This window comes from Pygocentrus nattereri, chromosome 4, assembly GCF_015220715.1.
Source record: "Pygocentrus nattereri isolate fPygNat1 chromosome 4, fPygNat1.pri, whole genome shotgun sequence".
NCBI classification, from domain to species: domain Eukaryota; kingdom Metazoa; phylum Chordata; class Actinopteri; order Characiformes; family Serrasalmidae; genus Pygocentrus; species Pygocentrus nattereri.
The window spans coordinates 33,637,333-33,656,118 of NC_051214.1; the positions used below are offsets into that span (position 1 = coordinate 33,637,333).

The following is an 18,786-nucleotide window of genomic DNA, read 5'->3' on the forward strand; positions in this document are numbered from 1 at the left end:
ACACCAGACATTTATTCTTACCACCACACCCATTACTCAGTAGCCATTTTGTGACAATGGTGTGACAGGCATTAAAAAATCTTTATATTTACACACTCTTTTAACTGATAGCTTTGAGATGTGAAGAAAAACAGAGGCTAGTTTCAACGAGCTCCAAACAGTATTATATTTATTAAGAGTTGGTTGATAAAATGTTCATAGAAGCCAAAGCACTCCATTGTACAGTATTCATTTTGTTCCTGGCATAGGCAAAAGGTTTGTGAACTCCTATGATACTTGCAGCAAATGTTTAATAAGGGATACATATAAAATACACTAAGTACAGCAACATTATTATTGTTTCATATGCGTTCAGCAGGACATATTCATTTTTATCAAAAGTGGCAATGCAGACAGTGGTTGTTAATGCCCCTCAAAATACAGAATTGTCATGTACATTACACCCTACCTCCACTTCAAAAACAGTAAGGCAGTGGTTTAAATGCAAATATGTATGCTGTGGTGACACTGATTTGACGCTTCTATGTAATTTTCAAAGAAAATAGAACCTAATATGAGAACAGAACATTGCTCATGATCAAACTAGGGCTGAGGCGTTTCAAATGTTTTAAAGGGCTAGATGGCATATATAACATAGGTTGGCAATGAAGCAGAGGATATGTTGAGTGTCTAGTTCAAGAGGCTAAATTTGTGGGAAGGGTTTCCTTGGTGGGGCAGGGGCTAGAGTTTCCTCCTCTTCTTAAGCTCACTCCAGCTTTAGCAGCTCCACATCAAATATGAGCGTGGCATTAGGAGGGATGACCCCAGGGTGGCCTGTGGCTCCGTATGCCATATCTGGAGTGCAGGTGATTTTCGCCCGCTGACCCAGGCTCATCTGGGAAAAGAAAGATTAATATTAACCCACTGATCCTCATCTTATTATCCAATCATTACTCTTAAGACTTGTTAGCAGCTATGAAACTATTTTATATGTTAATCAAACTATAGTTATATAGAATAAGAAATTCAAAGTGATGTGTGTGATGTCAAAGGCATTATTCTAAAGAAGCATACAGAGTCAGAAAAGTTTATAGTGGTGGTGATAGAAACCAGATACTGTACGTGTAATGACTCACAGAAAGTTATTACATGAAATGGTTTAACTTTTACTTTTACTTTTTTAAATCATTTATGCCAAACAATTACCACAACAAAACTTTTTTTCAGACTTTTTTTCAGACATCACCATTTACCTTTACCAACATTACATGTAAAAACTGGGTTCACAGATGCTTTTGGAAAGTAAATAAAATGGCTATATTTGGATTGTAGATGTCACAAGCTTTGGTTACTGTTACTACCACTGTGAAGAAATCTGAGTCAATAATAGGCTCTACAGTGCACCATTTTACATCAAACCACTTGTAGTGACTTTATCATTGGACTTTTTCCCTCTAAGAAGTAAAATGAACATAGATATTTAGCTTTTCATTCACTGTGGACAGTATGGCAATGTGTATACAGTACTGTGCAAACATCAGAGAACACCCTTCATTTATTTAATCTCTAGTTAAAATTTCAGTACAGGAGACGTAATCAGATACAAAATAACCCATATAAATATTTCACTTGCATAATGAATGGCGAAATTAAAGGCAAATAAGTAAAAAATAAACTCAAGCTCAAAAAATAATTAAAAGATAAGAGAAAAGTGAACTGTGTCTGCGTTGTTACCTGTGCAACTCCTTCCTCCCAGCCTTTGATGACTTCCTGTCGCCCGATCTTGAATTTGAAGGGCTTGTTTCTGTCTCGTGAGGAGTCAAACTTCTTACCATTCTGCAGCATTCCTGCAATACATTTGCATTGGAATAAACAATTACTCTCTAAATGTACTCTGCACATGCCTGATATTTAGATTTTAGTTCCAAAAACCAACACATGTATGTTTTTCTACATGTCACGCAATCACTTAACCAAGACGTGTACCGCATGGTGCATTGTGATGAAAAAAAGAAAAAAAAAATACTACATTTCATCTTTGGGAATAACTACTTCTAAAAACAAGGTCAGTGAATTTCATGAATAAAAGAAAACACTGCCTTGCTCAGTTGCTTTTACACCCCCCCACCAAACCCCCGCACCCCAAGGACACCAGTGTGCCTTAAACTCAAACCAATTCAAAAACACAGGAACGGTCTAACAGCACATGGCTGGCCTCAAGAAGCAAACAGTCCAGCCCTTATCTAAATCTCCAGTGGCCTTCAAGCCCTTATGATCCAAATGAACAAAAGGAATGTGAAATATGAAACATTGGCCTAATTCAGAGGATTATTCTGAGATTTTAAGTAGGCCACCTTTTGCCTGCATCTATATCACAGGGGAGAGAAAAGGGAGGGGTAAAAAGCACCAGCACAACAGTGCGCACACAAAAACTGTCCAGTCAAGCATGTGGAGGATATAAGCCTTAAATAAGCAGTGCTTTCGCTTACTGCACAATGCTCCTGCTGACTCTCATTAACAAAGGGGACTTCCTAAACTCTGGAGCTCAGGGCTAATGGGTCTGTACTGCAGATTTCTTTGAGTAAGTAACATGTAAGATGGCCCAAAATGGCAGGATAGAAAGGACGCTTACATTATCTAAAGACTACTTTTTGCTTGTATCTACTCAAAAGAAGCATCACTATACACAACATGCAATTTAGAACATAAACAGAAGAATGCATTTTCAGAACTCCGAACCACTTTAGCCTCCACCCATGAATATACATTCAAATTGCTTAAATGGCCGCTCATTCAAGACTAACTGGAGGTAAATTTACCACTGAACAGGTATGTTTATGACCCTTTGAAGCAGGACAGGAACAGTCCCACGGTTCACACTTGTGATTTGTGGGTTTGCTTTACACCAACTTCACTAAACATAAATATATCAAAACGTCTCACACGTAGAGCTGAAAACATTAAGCTGAATAATAAGCTGAAACTGAAAAAAGTTCATTCTTTACAAAGGTTTGTTGTACAACCTGATGTAGCTACATCTGTGATCAGCCAAGCAACATGGGTAATTTAGTCAGCAGGTAAATTGGCCAATGAGTACAGGTACGTACTTTTAATGATTCTCAGTTGTCACCCTTCAAAATGTTAACAGTATCTAAATAACAACTGTTTTTTTGTTTGCTTCATCTCAGCTAGTTATGAGCTACATCTTTTGATAGACTAAGGTCTTCCTCTGTAGCCTAGCTAGACACTTTTGTTGTCTTCTAAACTGGCGACAACCTTTTATGCGAGAACAGTTATGCTCATACTGCATGTGTGCAAACTTCTGAACACACTACTTTAAGCTTAATCATTTTGAATGAACCATTTTCATTACATCAGAAACATTTCATTGAATCATAATTTAGTGAACCATGCCATATGTGAATGAAATTTGCCATCAGCATTGTCATTTCTTTGGGAATTTACAGAAAACAGTCAGCATTACCGCAAGGCTTTTGCCTTCTCCTGTAAAATGACTATTTTGGAGATGCATGTTTTTCCTTGGACAGGTTTAGAGTGGTACACTTGAGTGATACACAAATCCAAATCAATACTTCATCTACAAATCTAGGCGTGAATATCGTTGCATTACTTGTAGCTACAGGCGCACCAATATGGGAATTATGGGCTGATGCTGATATCCAACATTTTTTATGTACAACCCCAATTCCAATGAAGTTGGGATGTTGTGTAAAACATAAATAAAAACAGAATGTGATGATTTGCAAATCCTTTTCAACCTATATTCACTTGAAGACACTACAAAGACAAGATATTTAATGTTCAAATGGATAAACTTTATTGTTTTTTGCAAATATTCACTCATTTTGAATTTGATGCCTGCAACACGTTCCAAAGAAGTTGGGACAGGGGCATGTTTACCACTGTGTTACATCACCTTTCCTTTTAACAACACTCAATAAGCGTTTGAGTAAGGACACTAATTGTTGAAGCTTTGAAGGTGGAATTCTTTCCCATTCTTGCTTGATGTACAAATTCAGTTGCTCAACAGTCCGGACTCAAGAGTCCATAATGCACCACAAATTTTCAATGGGAGAGAGGTCTGGACTGCAGGCAGGCCAGTCTAGTACCCGCACTCTTTTACTACGAGGCCATGCTGTTGTAACGTGTAGAATGTGGCTTGGCATTGTCTGGCTGAAATAAGCAGGACGTCCCTGAAAAAGACCACAGGACACTTTTCCACTTTGCGTCAGTCCATCTCAGATGAGCTCAGGCCCAGAGAAGCCGGCGGAGTTTCTGGGTGTTGTTGATATGTGGCTTTCGCTTTGCATGGCAGAGTTTTAACTTGCACTTGTAGATGGAGCGACGAACTGTGTTCACTGACAATGGTTTTCTGAAGTGTTCCTGAGTCCATGTGGTAATATCCCTTACAGAATGATGTGGGTTTTTAATGCAGTGCTGCCTGAGGGATGGAAGGTCACGGGTATTCAATGTTGGTTTTCTGCCTTGCCGCTTACTTGCAGAGATTTCTCCAGATTCTCTGAAACTTTTGATGATATTATGGACTGTAGATGATGAAATCCCTAAATTCCTTGCAATTGCATGTTGAGAAACATTGTTCTCAACAATGTTGTTCACAAAGTGGTGAACATCACCCCATCCTTGCTTGTGAACGACTGAGCCTTTCAGGGATGCCCCCTTTATACCCAATCGTGACACTCAAATGTTTCCAATTAACCTGCTCACCTGTGGAATGTTCCAAACAGGTGTTTTTTGATCATTCCTCAACTTTTCCAGTCTTTTGTTGCCCCTGTGCCAACTTCTTTGGAACGTGTTGCAGGCATCAAATTCAAAATGAGTGAATATTTGCAAAAAACAATAAAGTTTATCCGTTTGAACATTAAATATCTTGTCTTTGTAGTGTATTCAGTTGATTATAGGTTGAAAAGGATTTGCAAATTATCATATTCTGTTTTACACAACGTCCCAACTTCATTGAAATTCGGGTTGTATTTGCTGGTATCAGTACTGACGCCAGTACATAACCTGTAGAAATTTGCGCATCTACCTGGATTAGCATTACAGAGAACATTAACACATTATATGTTCTGTGTTCCTGAGGTACAATAAACACATTGATTTGAAATATTCATCACCTAAACATGTCCTGAAACATGTCTGATGCCAATATTTCTTAAGCAAATATCTGCAGATACTAATATGATTCAGGTATTATTGTGCATCTCTATTTGTAGCACAACACAAAATAGAATGAACAACACGTAACAACATGTCTAATGTTCTGTAAGTAAGAACAATGAGTAGTTATATTGTAAATGTCTCATTTTTAAATGCAGTAGTCATTGAGAGAAGTATTAGTACAGAAAAATTGGTATTGTGTCATCTCACACAGAATATCAGCACAGAAAAAAAACAGTTACATATGGAGGATCCCCTATTTAACACACAAACTGAACAGCACTCGATTTGGCCACTTGAACTCAAATGGCCAAATAAATCCTAGCTCTACTCCACTGTATTGTTTAAATCAGACTACACCATTCAACTCATTTATAGCCAGTTCCCAACAGCCTGTGAGGATAAGGAGAGTGGGCCAACGCTCAGTGAAGGGCCTTGTACTACACTGCGTCTACTCTGCACTCCCTATACTTAGAAGGATCTAGGGCTTCCAGGAAGGCCCCCTTGCCAAGATATCTCCCGACAGTCTGGGACCCTATCCAACATCAGTCAGTCCCTTATTACAAGGGGCGTTTACCATCTGTTAATTCTCTCATGAACATGAATTTCACTACACTGTCTTACTGATTCTCTCTACCAGCATAAATTCAACGATCAGATTATGTAGGTTAGAACCACACTGCTATCGACTAAATGCTTAGTGCTAAGTACTACGAATTTGTGTCAGAAGGGAAAGTAATACACCTTGAAAAGCAATCCTACACCTCTACATTGCATTCCACTGCTTGGGGCTTTCAGTGCAGCAAAATATAAAGCACATCAGTGCTTTTCTTTTAGACTGTAATTCATTTCGGCTTTCGGTTAGCATGAAAAACATGGTTTAGCACACGGTCTGAATGGAGAATTTGCAGATAGATTAACAGTGACCCATGGCTACCTCTCATAGCCGGTTCACCCTTGTAACACTTCTTTCCTAATCCAAGCTTGTACTTCAGATTCAAAGAATGGATCTTTTCTTTGGAGTCAGCCTGAGCCTCGCACCGGCTTCACTGTAAAAATCTCTTCATCCCAGACACACTCGAGTAGCGTGAGAGCTCAGTGAGCCCGAGGCTGAAACTGCAGTGCAGCCCGCCACTGCATGCGGCTATTTTTACCTCTGTTTACAGTATCTGTCCAGCAGAGCCAGCAGCCAGTCTCCCCAAGCCAGGCTCAAATGTAACCAGATCAGACGTACATACGCTAGCTGTCTGTAAAAGGCTCTCACAGACATGTTAGCACCTTTCTAGCACCTTTCTACATTTAAGCACAGCGTCATGAAAAAGCTGCCCAAACATCACTCACATGGGAAGAGCAAATTGTGCTGCATAAATCCTCTGGGCTGAATGTTCTTTCAGGAAAAGTTATGACACAAAATCAAATTGCAGACAGCAATCAGGAATTAACAAATATCACTTTTCACCCTTTTTTTTCCACAGGTCAAGTTTTACAGAGGAATTATATGGCTAGCACAAACTTAGGATAGCAGCTTTAGAAATGATTCCATGCCAGATCCTAACAGTGAAAGAATATGAAAGGCAATACAGAACTGCAACTACTTTTCATTAGTGATGTGAGAAAAAACGCCTCAGTCAGATCATTCTGATGTTACTTGTCTTTACCGGAAAAATGATTAGCTAAGAATTTGTTGGAAGTGCATGTAATCCACATTAGAAAGTCTTAGTAGCAATTCTGGCATTGCTTTATTTTAAACAACAGATATTTGTGCTTAATTAAATGCTTGTTCTTTGTTCAGTGAAGCCTAACCCAGACACTTCTACATTGTTTATTTACTATGCATTAAGCTTTGTTCATTATGACCTGTATGTGATTGGAGGTCTGTAATGTAAAAATAACATCATTCTTGTTAGTTTGAATAATACACAATAAACACTTTGTTAAGTGCCTGTTATGCTAAATACTTATCAATTTATCTAAAATCATATCGTATTAGTGTATAATTGAGAGCATTTGGTTCTAGGTAGTGTCACTACACTTGTTTTATATAGTTGCTGTCCAGAAAAAAAAGAATCTCCAAAATGGCGACTATACAGAAGAAGGAAAAAAATATTTTCTACTTTTAATGTGAGCTAAAATATCATATTCTAAGATATTTTTGAGCATTTCTGTAGGATTAGGAAATGTCCACACAACAAAATCAAGGGTAGAAAAATGAAAACAAAGAAAAACAAAAAGAGTCATTATTTCTCTAATATGTCAGATTGTGTTCTACAATTTTGTTCTTAAAACTGCACCATTAAATGTGGAAAACATCCTGGACTGCACCAAAATAATAAACCTGGCCCTTCCTAGAGCCTCCAAGAATCAAAAGCTGCCAATTATGCACTAATAATATGTAAATGTAGTTGATAAGTCAAGCTCAATAATTTGCATATCAATGTCTTACCAAAGTGTCTACTGTTCACTATTACTAAGTAATAATGCTATCATTAGAGCATTAAATAACAGACCTCAAATTACATATTAATACATGTCATAATGAATAAAGAATAAAACCATTCAGAAGTGTCTAAGTTTGATTTAGTGAATAAAGAATAAGACCTTAATTAAGACCCCAATATGTGTTCCTTAAAATAAAATGACACCACAATCTTTGTGTGGTTTTATATTCTTCATTGCATCTCCAGTGTGGTAATCGTGCTACGCTGAAATTTAATCACTGGTCGATCGTGGCGTTCTTCCGAACTCATGGGCATCACAGTAATCTGCCTTGGAAGCTTAAGTGAAAGATCCAGCGATGCCAGAAGGTTTTGCTTTTACAATTTGGCAAGTTTTCTGCACATCACTAATGAAACATAATATCTTTGTGTATTGCATTTCATATTTTTTTCACTGTTATGATTGACAAGCTGGCACAGAACCCTCTCCATAACTGTTCACTGGTACCTAACAAAACATTGATAGAGTACAACCGTATGGATCTGCATCCATAACAACAAACAGGAGCTCCCTTAGAGCAGGGATGGCCAATCTTTTTCACAAGAGCCAGTGTTGCTGCAGGTTTTCATTCAAATAAAACAGGAGCACACATGATCAGCTGTCTGAAGACTGAGGCTAACTGATATAAAAAGTGGAATCAGGTGTTCCTGCTAGTTTGGAATGAAAACCTGCAGCCATGTTGGCCCTTTGTGAATAAGATTAGAGCCCCTGTACCCTATGCTGTATCCTTCTGTGCTGTTTAATGGTATTGACTAGTCATTCTTCCTTCAGTTCAAATATCTCTCCTCTAAATTTACTCTTCCGATGTAGCTGGTTGTGTGTTGCTCTCTGGCTAGAGAAGACTTGCTGTGTGCTTGACACAGACACAATATATAAACATACAGTACGTGTCACTATACAGTATGAACGGAAACATCAATTAGGACCACTGCTAAACAAGTGACCATTGCCTTAAATATTCACATGAAGCTTTTGACACTCACTCACCCTTCAGTTTCTGCAGCCAACAAGGTATTGGGGATATCAGTTTACTCATTCCAGAGTGCGCCTGCAGAAGAGTAATGTCACGGCATCTGCCAAACGACAAGTTCCAGTGGAACTTCTGGTAACTCCAACGGTAAAGTAACAGATCTGATAAGATATGCATGCTCATACTTATTTTTACAAGGGTTGTAAGTTAATACTCAGTGTGAATCAAATATTAATATCTTTACAGATATTAATAATATCAGATATGAATTAGAAATTCAAAAGGTTTTCATTGTTGTACTGAAACATCACTTATTCCTAAAATAAACAAACATAAAAGTACAAAAAAGTCCCTCTGCCCTTTAAGCATTTACCCACCACATATTTATATTTCGCTGCTGTTGGATCAAAACCTCATATCTCCTAAATAATAACTTAACAGGAGAAAGAAAAAACATAATTTACATTTAATGTGAGTCAATGGAAGCATGCGTTTTTCCATCATGTGCCATTTCATTTTGGTCCATTCATCAAATTTACATACAATATAAAGGACAACAAGCACTTCCAAATTATGTCAATAATTGAAAAATCACAAAAATTAACATACAAGGTTTTGTTCCAATAGGAGCGATTTATTATTTATGCTTTCACCAGATGACACGCTCTTGTTTTGGCAAATGGAAAAAAAGTAAAGCTTTTTTAAAGTGTAAAGTGTTTTTTTATATTGTCTATCAAAAATATTACTTCACACCACAGTGCAAAAACCACTAAACCCATCATCATTGTCTCCATAGTGGTAGTAACACACACGCTTATAAAACACCATATCTATGCTACGAACCAAAATTTGCTTTAAGGATTTTCTGCTTTCAAAGATCAGCAAAACACCTATTTCTTGTCCTTTTCAATTGTGAGAATGACACTGAGCACTTCAAACAGACTTTGGAGAAAATGAAAGTGTACACCTTTTACTTTACTATGACTGTAGCTAAGCAGTACACAGACTGTGGCTATTTAAGAAAATGTAGGCTTTGTCTATGAGAAAATATCCCCTTATTTAAAAATGACATAACTAGTCTGATACCTCAGGACCCCTGGCCAGATGACTAGAATACGATGCTGGAATGTGTCTGGGACCTACAATAACATCAGACTGTTCTAATGCTGGAACTCACCAAGGGTCAAAGAAATCGCTCGTGAAGGCCTCTGCTCAGAGCCCATGTATTATTAGCATTAGTATTGTTATTAATAGAGCTGACAGGGCCAGACGAGCACAACTGGCTTCCTGTGCTCTTAAAATAAAGCCTAGGAGTTCCAGTGAGAGTGGGCTAATTGATTTGTTCTGCCTGGCTGGGTAAGGGAAAGGTAGGTGTGTACCGGGGGAGGGTCTAGGACCATGACTAATTTAGGCATGGCCTAAGATAAGATACATCCTGTTTTCCTTGACTTAGGAGACTGAGAAGAGCAAGGCGAGGTACAAAGTGCTAAGCATTCACAACTTTGCCGTTTCTTATGCCACCTTATTAAATCATGATACCTCTACCTGGCTGGATACCATGAAAATAACCTTTTTCTTTGTATGTAAGAAAGAGAAGGCCCTAACAACTGTGTGTGGCCTGGCAGACCACCAAAACTGCCCCTGTCAGATAAACAGTATTTGAAGCTTTCATTTTCAAGTTGTTGAGATGGTAAAAGTGTAATTTTCTGTAAAATGGTTCAAAAAAGTCCAAAGTCCAATTCCCAAAACAAGACCTCAGTGCCTTGTGAATCCATAATTAAAACAAACAAGTTATCTTAGACAAATTTTATGTACAGCCAGAGTCTAAAAGGCTTCAGTTGTAGTGCAGAGGGTTTTATTTTCTTCTATTTGTGGTTGTCTTTCATGATGTAGTGTTTTTATTAGAACAGTGGAAATCATTACAATTTGTCACGGCATGTCTGATATTATGGATATTTTTACAGCATAAAATCTGCATTTGATTCACAGCATCTATCACATTGCAAACCCAATTAAAAATTTAATAAGCACATTGTAACACCACTAATTATCACTGATTCGAGAGAACCCCCCCACCCCTTCCCCCAGGCCACTGTAACAGCATGTTCCACTCTCTGTCAGACTGAGGCAGACAAAGCGGATCTGCAGCACAGCGCAGTATCACTCAGCTCAGGAAATGTAACCCAGCCACTCCCCTAGCATTCTGCACTAATGCTCTCCAGCTGCCCCACATTAATACACTGACTTGTCCATTATGGGGGGATCTGCAGATCTAACTGAATTGGAAAATAAACTAAATTCTGACTTTTCGTATAGCAGTGGTGGGCAGAGCCATTTTTATTCCTGCTTTTATACAAAAACATGACTGCAAAAAGCTACAAGGCATGTATTAGCAAATTCTCAATAAATGTATATGGAGCTTATTGGCTAAACATGTTACTTAGCCTTTCATGAAGAAAATGCTTGCTTTAATCCTTGCTTCTTCAAGGCAATATGTCTAGTCCAATTTTATGTGTCCACTGGTTTCCTGGCCCTAAACTGTTACAACAACTATGATCCTTGTATCCCACAAAATAAAACTCTCTCACACACGCATCCTGCCTCACTTTGCTCATTCCACAATAAAAGGATTTATTATTACAGCTATTGTGTGCTCATTGTTGATAAGCTAATCTGCTCATTGGGTTCTGTTCTACCATGTGTAAAAAGGTGGTGTTATCCATTATGCTATCCATCTAAGTCAGTTTTAACGAAGGGAAATTCCCAAATTCACATGATATACATGTGCTCCAGTGCACTGGCAAGCAAAAATTATTGGTTACTATCGTCAGACATAATTCCAATTAGACTGATAATAATATTTAAATTAGTGATGTACCGAAATTCAGGACATACCAAACCCCAAAAAATAATAATAAATAACATACAATAAACTTTAAATAGTAAAATATGGATAGCATTTCAATGATCTCACAATTTGCGCTGCCACCATTTTGGTAGGCAACATCAAGTTCATTCAGCAGTGCTGTGATGGCTGAAATAACAAAGCCATAAACCAATCCAGCAGAAAGGCAGTAAAACACTTTTTAAAATCTCATTTTAAAGCATATTAATGGATATATTTGGGTGCATTGCCTTGATTTCACTTGATTTGTTGATGTAATGATAACAAATGAAATGAAATCTAAACGGCTGAGATTTCCAGATTTTGTTTTTGGTCTCCAGTCACTGCAGGATTGTAGCTGCAGTAATGGTGATTAGACAAGCTCTATCAGAGCACAGACAGAGTTACAGCTTGCCTTCTAACACGGCAATGTGGTCTTCTTAATGACGCAATCGAATACAGTATGAATTACAGTATGCAGGCTGCAGCATGTGTGACAAAATCCAACACTGAAGCAGTTCTTGAGAACTGTACCCCCCACCCCTTGACATTTGGCATGAACAGGGGTTACAAATCATTTATCTATCTATGCGTCCCTTGTAGAAACAGACAAATGTTTCAGCACAGCTGACATTTTCACCGTTGATCTGCTGCTCAGACCTTTTGAACGTGTCTGCACTGATTAGCACAGTAGAGTGAAAGAATAAGCATTTAATAACTAACATCTCATTTTCAATATCATTACGATGATTTGACTTCAACATTTTGAGCTTTCTCTACAGGCATAACTAATCTTTTTTCAGTCACAATTCTCATTGTATTCTTTTTTCCTTTTTCCCTACCATTTTTGGAAAAAGTCTTCAGCGGCCTAATTTCGATGTGTTCCACTGGAAATAATGTCAGCCACTAATTTTGTGCACCTCTGCAAAAAGCTCAGCTTGTATTCAATTGTAAATTCGACAACAGGCAGGCAGATGTTTTTTAATCACAACACATAAAACAAATGCTTCCTTCCTTCTTGTTCCCAAGGACGCAAAAAGAATATCATAGGATTAAGGCCCATGTACGCAACTTGTGACCGAGCTCATTTCTGTAATGCTTAGCGACAACAGCTGTAGACCGGCAGACAGTCAGAGAATGAGAGATCAGACTGGGCATTAGCACTCAGCCAACTCCACTGCAGCTCTGCAGACCCAACATAGCAGCTACTGCAAGACTGAATTTGCTATGCCGCACTGGAGAAGAGCAGATGCAGCATGTCAGAGAAACATATAACTGCAGACACACACACTTTTTCACTGGCACAGGTGAAAATGTAGTCCTCTACAGTGAAAAAAGGGTATTTTTCTGCAAATTTTCAAACATTATTTCTTATGTTATATGTTGCATTTAACACACACAAAAAAAAAAAAAAAATATATATATATATATATATATATATATATATATATATATATATATATATATAATGTGCTATAACCTTATACATGCCACATTATGTTCTATTTCCAATGTGTTAAATCCAGCAAATAAACAGTAATTGTGCATTACATGTGCAGAAGCATGTTCTCTGTAGAGGGTGTGTTAACATATTTTCACTTACAACATCTACATCATGTGACCAGGGGTGTCCAAACTTTTGCATATGACTGTATGATAACAAACTATGAATGAAATCATTTTATTCAGTGTTTCACATCCTACACTAAACTAAATCCATCCATCCATCCATCCATTTTCTAAGCCGCTTCTCCGTCAGGGTCGCGGTAAACTAAATCCAAACTGGACAAATTATATTATGCATTGAAATACGCAGTTAGTGTTCTTTAGGTAATGATGATATTAACAGTATGCTGAGAAAAGCATTCTGTGATGTAATGTGACGAAAGTTTACCATGATAACAATAAATATCACCATACTGTATATCCCTAATGCAAAAATAGGCATATTATCTAACCAATGATCTGCAGATTTATATACAATGTTCATAACAGTAAAACAGTTGTAAAGCTGAAACATTTTCTTTGGGAACTGTTTTGCCTTATAACACCCTGCATGTACCTCTCCACAGGGCATGGGTTTTAAACACAAGTTTTAGGCCTTCAAACTTTCACGCAAAACAATTGTAAAACTACACTGGCAACATGTTTATAACCATTGAATGTAATAACGTTTAGAGGCATTAAATGCATCATATGTCTAGTTCTTGTCACCAACACTGTGAACAACTCTGAATTTATTTACATCTTAATGATTGATGCTTGCAAAACATTTGACAAATATGTGAAATTCCTTTTTAACTACAATTGTTTTTTTATCTGTTATTCTGCTCACAAGGTATTTTCCCTAAATTATCAATAACAATGGCAGACATTGCATGTGTTTTAGGGGACTTGATTACCCAGAAAAAAACAAAACGTTATCAGTACAACTCCGTAAAACTAAAATAGTGAACTCCACGATTTGGGCCATTTATAAGAGTGACACTGTTCTACTTCTCTACAATTTCATATCATATTTCTCCGTTAGATTAATCATTTACAACTTAGCCAGCAGCAACACAGACAAGTCAGACATAACCTGCCATATCATTGCCCCATCTTCTTTGCTTCAGGAGTAACAATAAACAAAATAGACTCTGATCTCACAATGCTACACCCTCATAATAGTCTGGGCTGTTAAGCAAAACAATTTATGGCCGCTAGGCTGTACAGAGTTTCATTTCATGAGACGCAGCGCTGAAACTGTAGCCCATGCATGGCTGTGGAAGGGAGGAACCACATGCTGAGCATATACACATCCATTTTAAGCTTTCACATGACCATAAATGTATTAGTCCTTGCGTAGTAAACAATTACTGCCTGGATTTTTTGCACACCAAAAATATGCAAAAAACACAACTAAGAAAAATGACCACAGTTTTTAACTGTCTATGTATTGCAAGGGAGTTATCAAAGAGATGCATTTAGATACAGAGGGGGAAAAAAACATTTAAAAAAAAATGTAAACATTTAAAGCATTTTAAAAAGAGGCAAAAAGTCACACATTTGATTCCAACAGCAGTGGGATGAATCTTTACCTATGTAATGCACTACACATGTCTGCCCCTTCTTTGGAAAGGTTCTTCCTGTGAACAAAAGACAGAAAACCAAAGAAGACAATGAGACATGTGAACTTGTCAGTGTGTCATGAGTTAGCTATGCTGATAAAGAAACTAAGCCAAGTGCTGGTGATATCTTCACGGCTGGTGTTGAAAGGAACTTTTAAACCCATGTTTCCTTTGCACATTCAGAAAAAGTGGTGGTATTCAGCTGAAGAAGCAAAAGAAAATCAGACAAATAAAGCCTGTCAAATTTGTAATCTGGAGCTTTGTTCTAGAGTATCACCAAACAGGCATGTTTATAAATGCTTAATGCACAAAACATGAGCAAATATAAAAGAGTTATTAGGTCAATTATTTTAGCTGTTTCATAGCAGTTACATGCCCTTTATCTTATCTTAGTACAAAGCCAGCATTGCACAGTGCCATACCAACTAGAGCGGCATGATATATATCAATTGTTAGTCATTATCACAATACTGGCCTTTGCAATACTGTTACTGCAGAAAGCTGACAGGCAAATGCGTCTCCAACAAATCAAAAAATAGTTTACTGTGTGCTGTGAACACCCTGACCAAATTCAAGAGGGTCCAAATGAGTTTTCTTGGGTTTCTTATGAATCCATACACATATGTGATAGATTGTCTATTTAAATTAATTCATTTAAATGCCCAAAAATTAAAATGCCATTTAAACAACCAATCTTTTTGCTACTTTTCTGAAACCATGCACTTCTGTGCATCAGGTTTTATCAGCCTGATGGGAAACAAAGCTTAGTTTATAAAGCTAAACATAAGCAAGCCACCATCAGTGCAATCAAAGAGCATTAGATAATCTGCCAGCATGTCAGTTAAAAACAACAATTTATGAATTTAGTCTTGTTTTATGCCCGTCAAATGGTCCTTTCCTGTAAAAGACATGCTGATATCTCCGTAATAGTCATAGGGATCAGGCTGTCGAGACTCCAATCCATACGGTCTGTGTTAGAGCTCCAATTTGAGGCCATAGCACATATTTATAGGTTGCTCTCTACATAAAACTATAGGTAGGATATCAGAGAGTAAGTAATACCATTCAATTAAATGTATATATTACACTCAAAGTAATGTTGAAATAAGATTAAACATAATTAAACATGAGGAACACTAAGTTATTATACAATACTAATGATGTGTGGATTCACAGTAGGACCGTTTGATGTGTTGGAAATTGGTGACCAAAACTGGCGTTCTCACAAAACAAACTGTTAGAACACCGATTCAGGCCAAATGCTTTTCCTACTGCTCTACATTGCTAGCTAGCATGTATTCACCACAATGCTCAATGACAAAAAAGCTGTTTTCAGTTGACAATATGGTTAAAAAGATGAGTTAAATAAGAGTGTTTATGTATGTATTTTGGTCAACATTCAAGCTGATGGCACATCAAGTGTTCATTGATGTGCTTTAGATATACCACACAGTCTAAAACAACTGAATTATGTAGCAAGATCACCGCAATGTGGCATTTTATTCATATCGTGCGGCCCTAGGTCCCACACATATCAATGTGCTAGTGTGAACGTGAGTAGGTGTGCATGTGTATGCGTGTACTGCAGCATGGTTCCTCTGTGGACATGAGAGAAATTTATGCCTCATGACAGCAGGCTAGGGGGGGTAAGATAAGATGTCGGTCAAGAAGAGGGTACATTTTCAAGAGAGCTGCAGAGACGAGAACAGTGAAAGAGATATTACCAGAGAGGGTTTACTTTTAATGTGTTCTTGACACTGGCAACCCCTGCATACAGTTTGTACACTTGTTTTAATGTGACAAGCTTTTTTATTAGTATTTTCCTTTTACTATGTATTTAGTTGCTTGTTTCTTTTGTCTGATGACCAAGCCCATCACCACTCCGAGCTTCTACGTTAATTTTATTGCAATTTTTTACATTATTGGACCAGAAAGGCCCATTGTCTGTGGATCATAACGTGAATTATGCCCTGCTTTAGGCTGAGCAGTATGACAATATTTTAATGCATTGTGATAAATTATGCTACAATACACCACAATATGCCTTTCTGTGCATATTGTGGCTGTGCTGCCCACTTGCACGTTTCATGACAAAGTTGTACTTTGGATTTAGTGTAGAGCAGCATGAGAAATAGTAAATGAAATTCCTTGTAACTTTTACTCATAGTTTTGATAGCAACTGGCACTATTGATGCATTACTTAAACCTGTCATACATGAAAAAATCCTGAAGAATCGTGACACTGTATTTTTGCCCTGCTTATTAATGTCAATGCGGTAAATCTATATCGCAACCTATTAATCTTAATCTTAATACATGTCGTATGGGCTTTTGGTGGCATAATCGTCCCATTATCTTACAAGACAATGACATATATGGCATGAAATACAATGAAAAGCAGCACACTTTAATTGCTGAAAGTAATGTATCATTTGTTAAGAGTTAATAAAGCATATACAGAATAGCTATAAACAAATACAAATTAATCGTATATAATTGTTATTATATGTCATTATATAATTGTCATTTTGTTGTTATTCCAGTCAGTGGCAGGGTAATGTAAGCTTGCTAACCAAGGCAAGGCAGAGCGATGGCAGAAAAGAAGAGCAACAAGTGGTCGAAGTGGACAGCCCGCAGTGTAATAGAGAGGTGGGCTACCAAACCCAGCCACTGCAGCCAAGTTAGACTGCAGAGCCTCGGATTAGCCACCAAAGCTCCTGTCTAGTCGAGACGGGTCTGGGCGTTTGCTACAAATATGTTCATTACATGAATTTGATAGCTTCTTACACTATTTAAATGAAGTAATAAACATATTTCTGGCAAACATTTTAAAGCTTTGGGAGCAATAAAACAAACGGGAGTATGCAAATGGGCAGTGAATGTACAGTAGTCTACAGCTCCCATTCATTGCTGGTCCAGCCGTTAATTCCCTGGCTAGACAGAGCAGAGATCTCCAGCCGGTAACCTAATATGCCTGGGGAGTTGACGTCGGCTGGCTAATTGATTTGAAACTAACGTTATAGTATATAGGCTTCATTAAGCTTTTGCCATTGCAGATTAAGCTGCGTGTCAGCCATACATTGCATTAAGCCGGAGAACACACAGGCTGGACAGTACAGCAAGACAGCACTTCAAAATTTCTCCTCATAAAGCTGCTTCAGTGCCCATGCAGTAAGTTAACGTTATTAGCTACGGTGCAGGAAAAAACACCAGGCGTTCTGCTTTTTTAGCCTTTATCTGCTGAGAAAATGTGTTTGTAGTGCAGCAACTTACCATCTCCCGGAGATATTGTTTCCACTTCTACACCCATTGTGGTAAAACGATGGTTCCTTGACCATAAACCGGAGAGAAAGAGGAGCAGGTAGCGGTGTTGATGGGGGACCGTGTTGTAGCTACCGCTACATGCAGCCAGAGCACTCCGCCCACTGGGTCGTGGAAAATCAGCCAGGGATGATTTTCTGTCCTGTGTTTCACTGTGTTGATAGTGAAACGGGAGTCGCTAACTCACTGAGCTGTGCTGCCCCGTCCTTATTCCTTATTAACCTACGTGACTCCCAGGCAAATCCTCTGTTTTTTCTCTCGTGGGCACCGATATGTGAGCCAAAGCACAGCCTACATACTCGGTATTTTCCCGAAGGTTCTCCCAGTTTCCTGAACCCAGCAGCCCCCCTGCAATATAACAGCCTCCCCCTTCTCATCGTTTGTTTGCGGTGAGCCAAGCCTCAACTTGCCCATTACTCTATGGAAATATGACCGACAGGTTCATTTTCAATCCCTACTAAAAAATAATTAGTAGACCAGTTACAACTTTTCCCTGGACAAAGTAGGAAAATGACAGTGATTAAAGCATCACAACGCACAGATTAATAAGCCTGTACAAATGCTGGTATCAGCAACCAGTATAACTAGCCGTTTAGTCACCAAACAGGTTTAACTTACCAAAAAACTACTAGTCTGAGTAGAGTCCTACTACAACAACCAATATACTACTACTGCTATTACTACTACTACTGCTTCTACACCCCTACCAAATAATAAAAACAACAGCAACCAAAATACTACTACTACTACTATCACTCCCACTGCTGCACCCACATCTAATAATAATAATAATAATAATAATAATAATAGTACTAATGAAGCTTACT

General features: G+C 37.9%; 1 protein-coding gene across 1 annotated transcript; it reads right to left on the reverse strand.

Moving 5' to 3' along the window:
• Positions 1 to 141: 141 nt before the first annotated feature.
• On the reverse strand, positions 142 to 18,316 carry fkbp1b (FKBP prolyl isomerase 1B). The gene is made up of 4 exons (XM_017683795.2): positions 17,912 to 18,316; positions 14,609 to 14,656; positions 1,714 to 1,826; positions 142 to 874 (listed from the first exon to the last, which is right to left on the reverse strand). Exons 1-4 carry the CDS (start codon positions 17,946 to 17,948, stop codon positions 746 to 748), a joined length of 327 nt encoding a protein of 108 aa, XP_017539284.1. The 5' UTR covers positions 17,949 to 18,316; the 3' UTR covers positions 142 to 745.
• Positions 18,317 to 18,786: the final 470 nt, after the last annotated feature.

What these genes read in the sequence shown, in the direction of transcription:
- fkbp1b (XM_017683795.2), bottom strand. Translation starts at nt 17,948, where the DNA reads ATGGGTGTAGAAGTGGAAACAATATCTCCGGGAGATG. An exon ending in ATGTGTAGTGCATTACATAG is followed by an intron (nt 1,827 to 14,608) that starts GTAAAGATTCAT and finishes AATGTATTGCAG; the next exon opens with GAATGCTGCAGAATGGTAAG. An exon ending in GGGAGGAAGGAGTTGCACAG is followed by an intron (nt 875 to 1,713) that starts GTAACAACGCAG and finishes TTCTTTTCCCAG; the next exon opens with ATGAGCCTGGGTCAGCGGGC.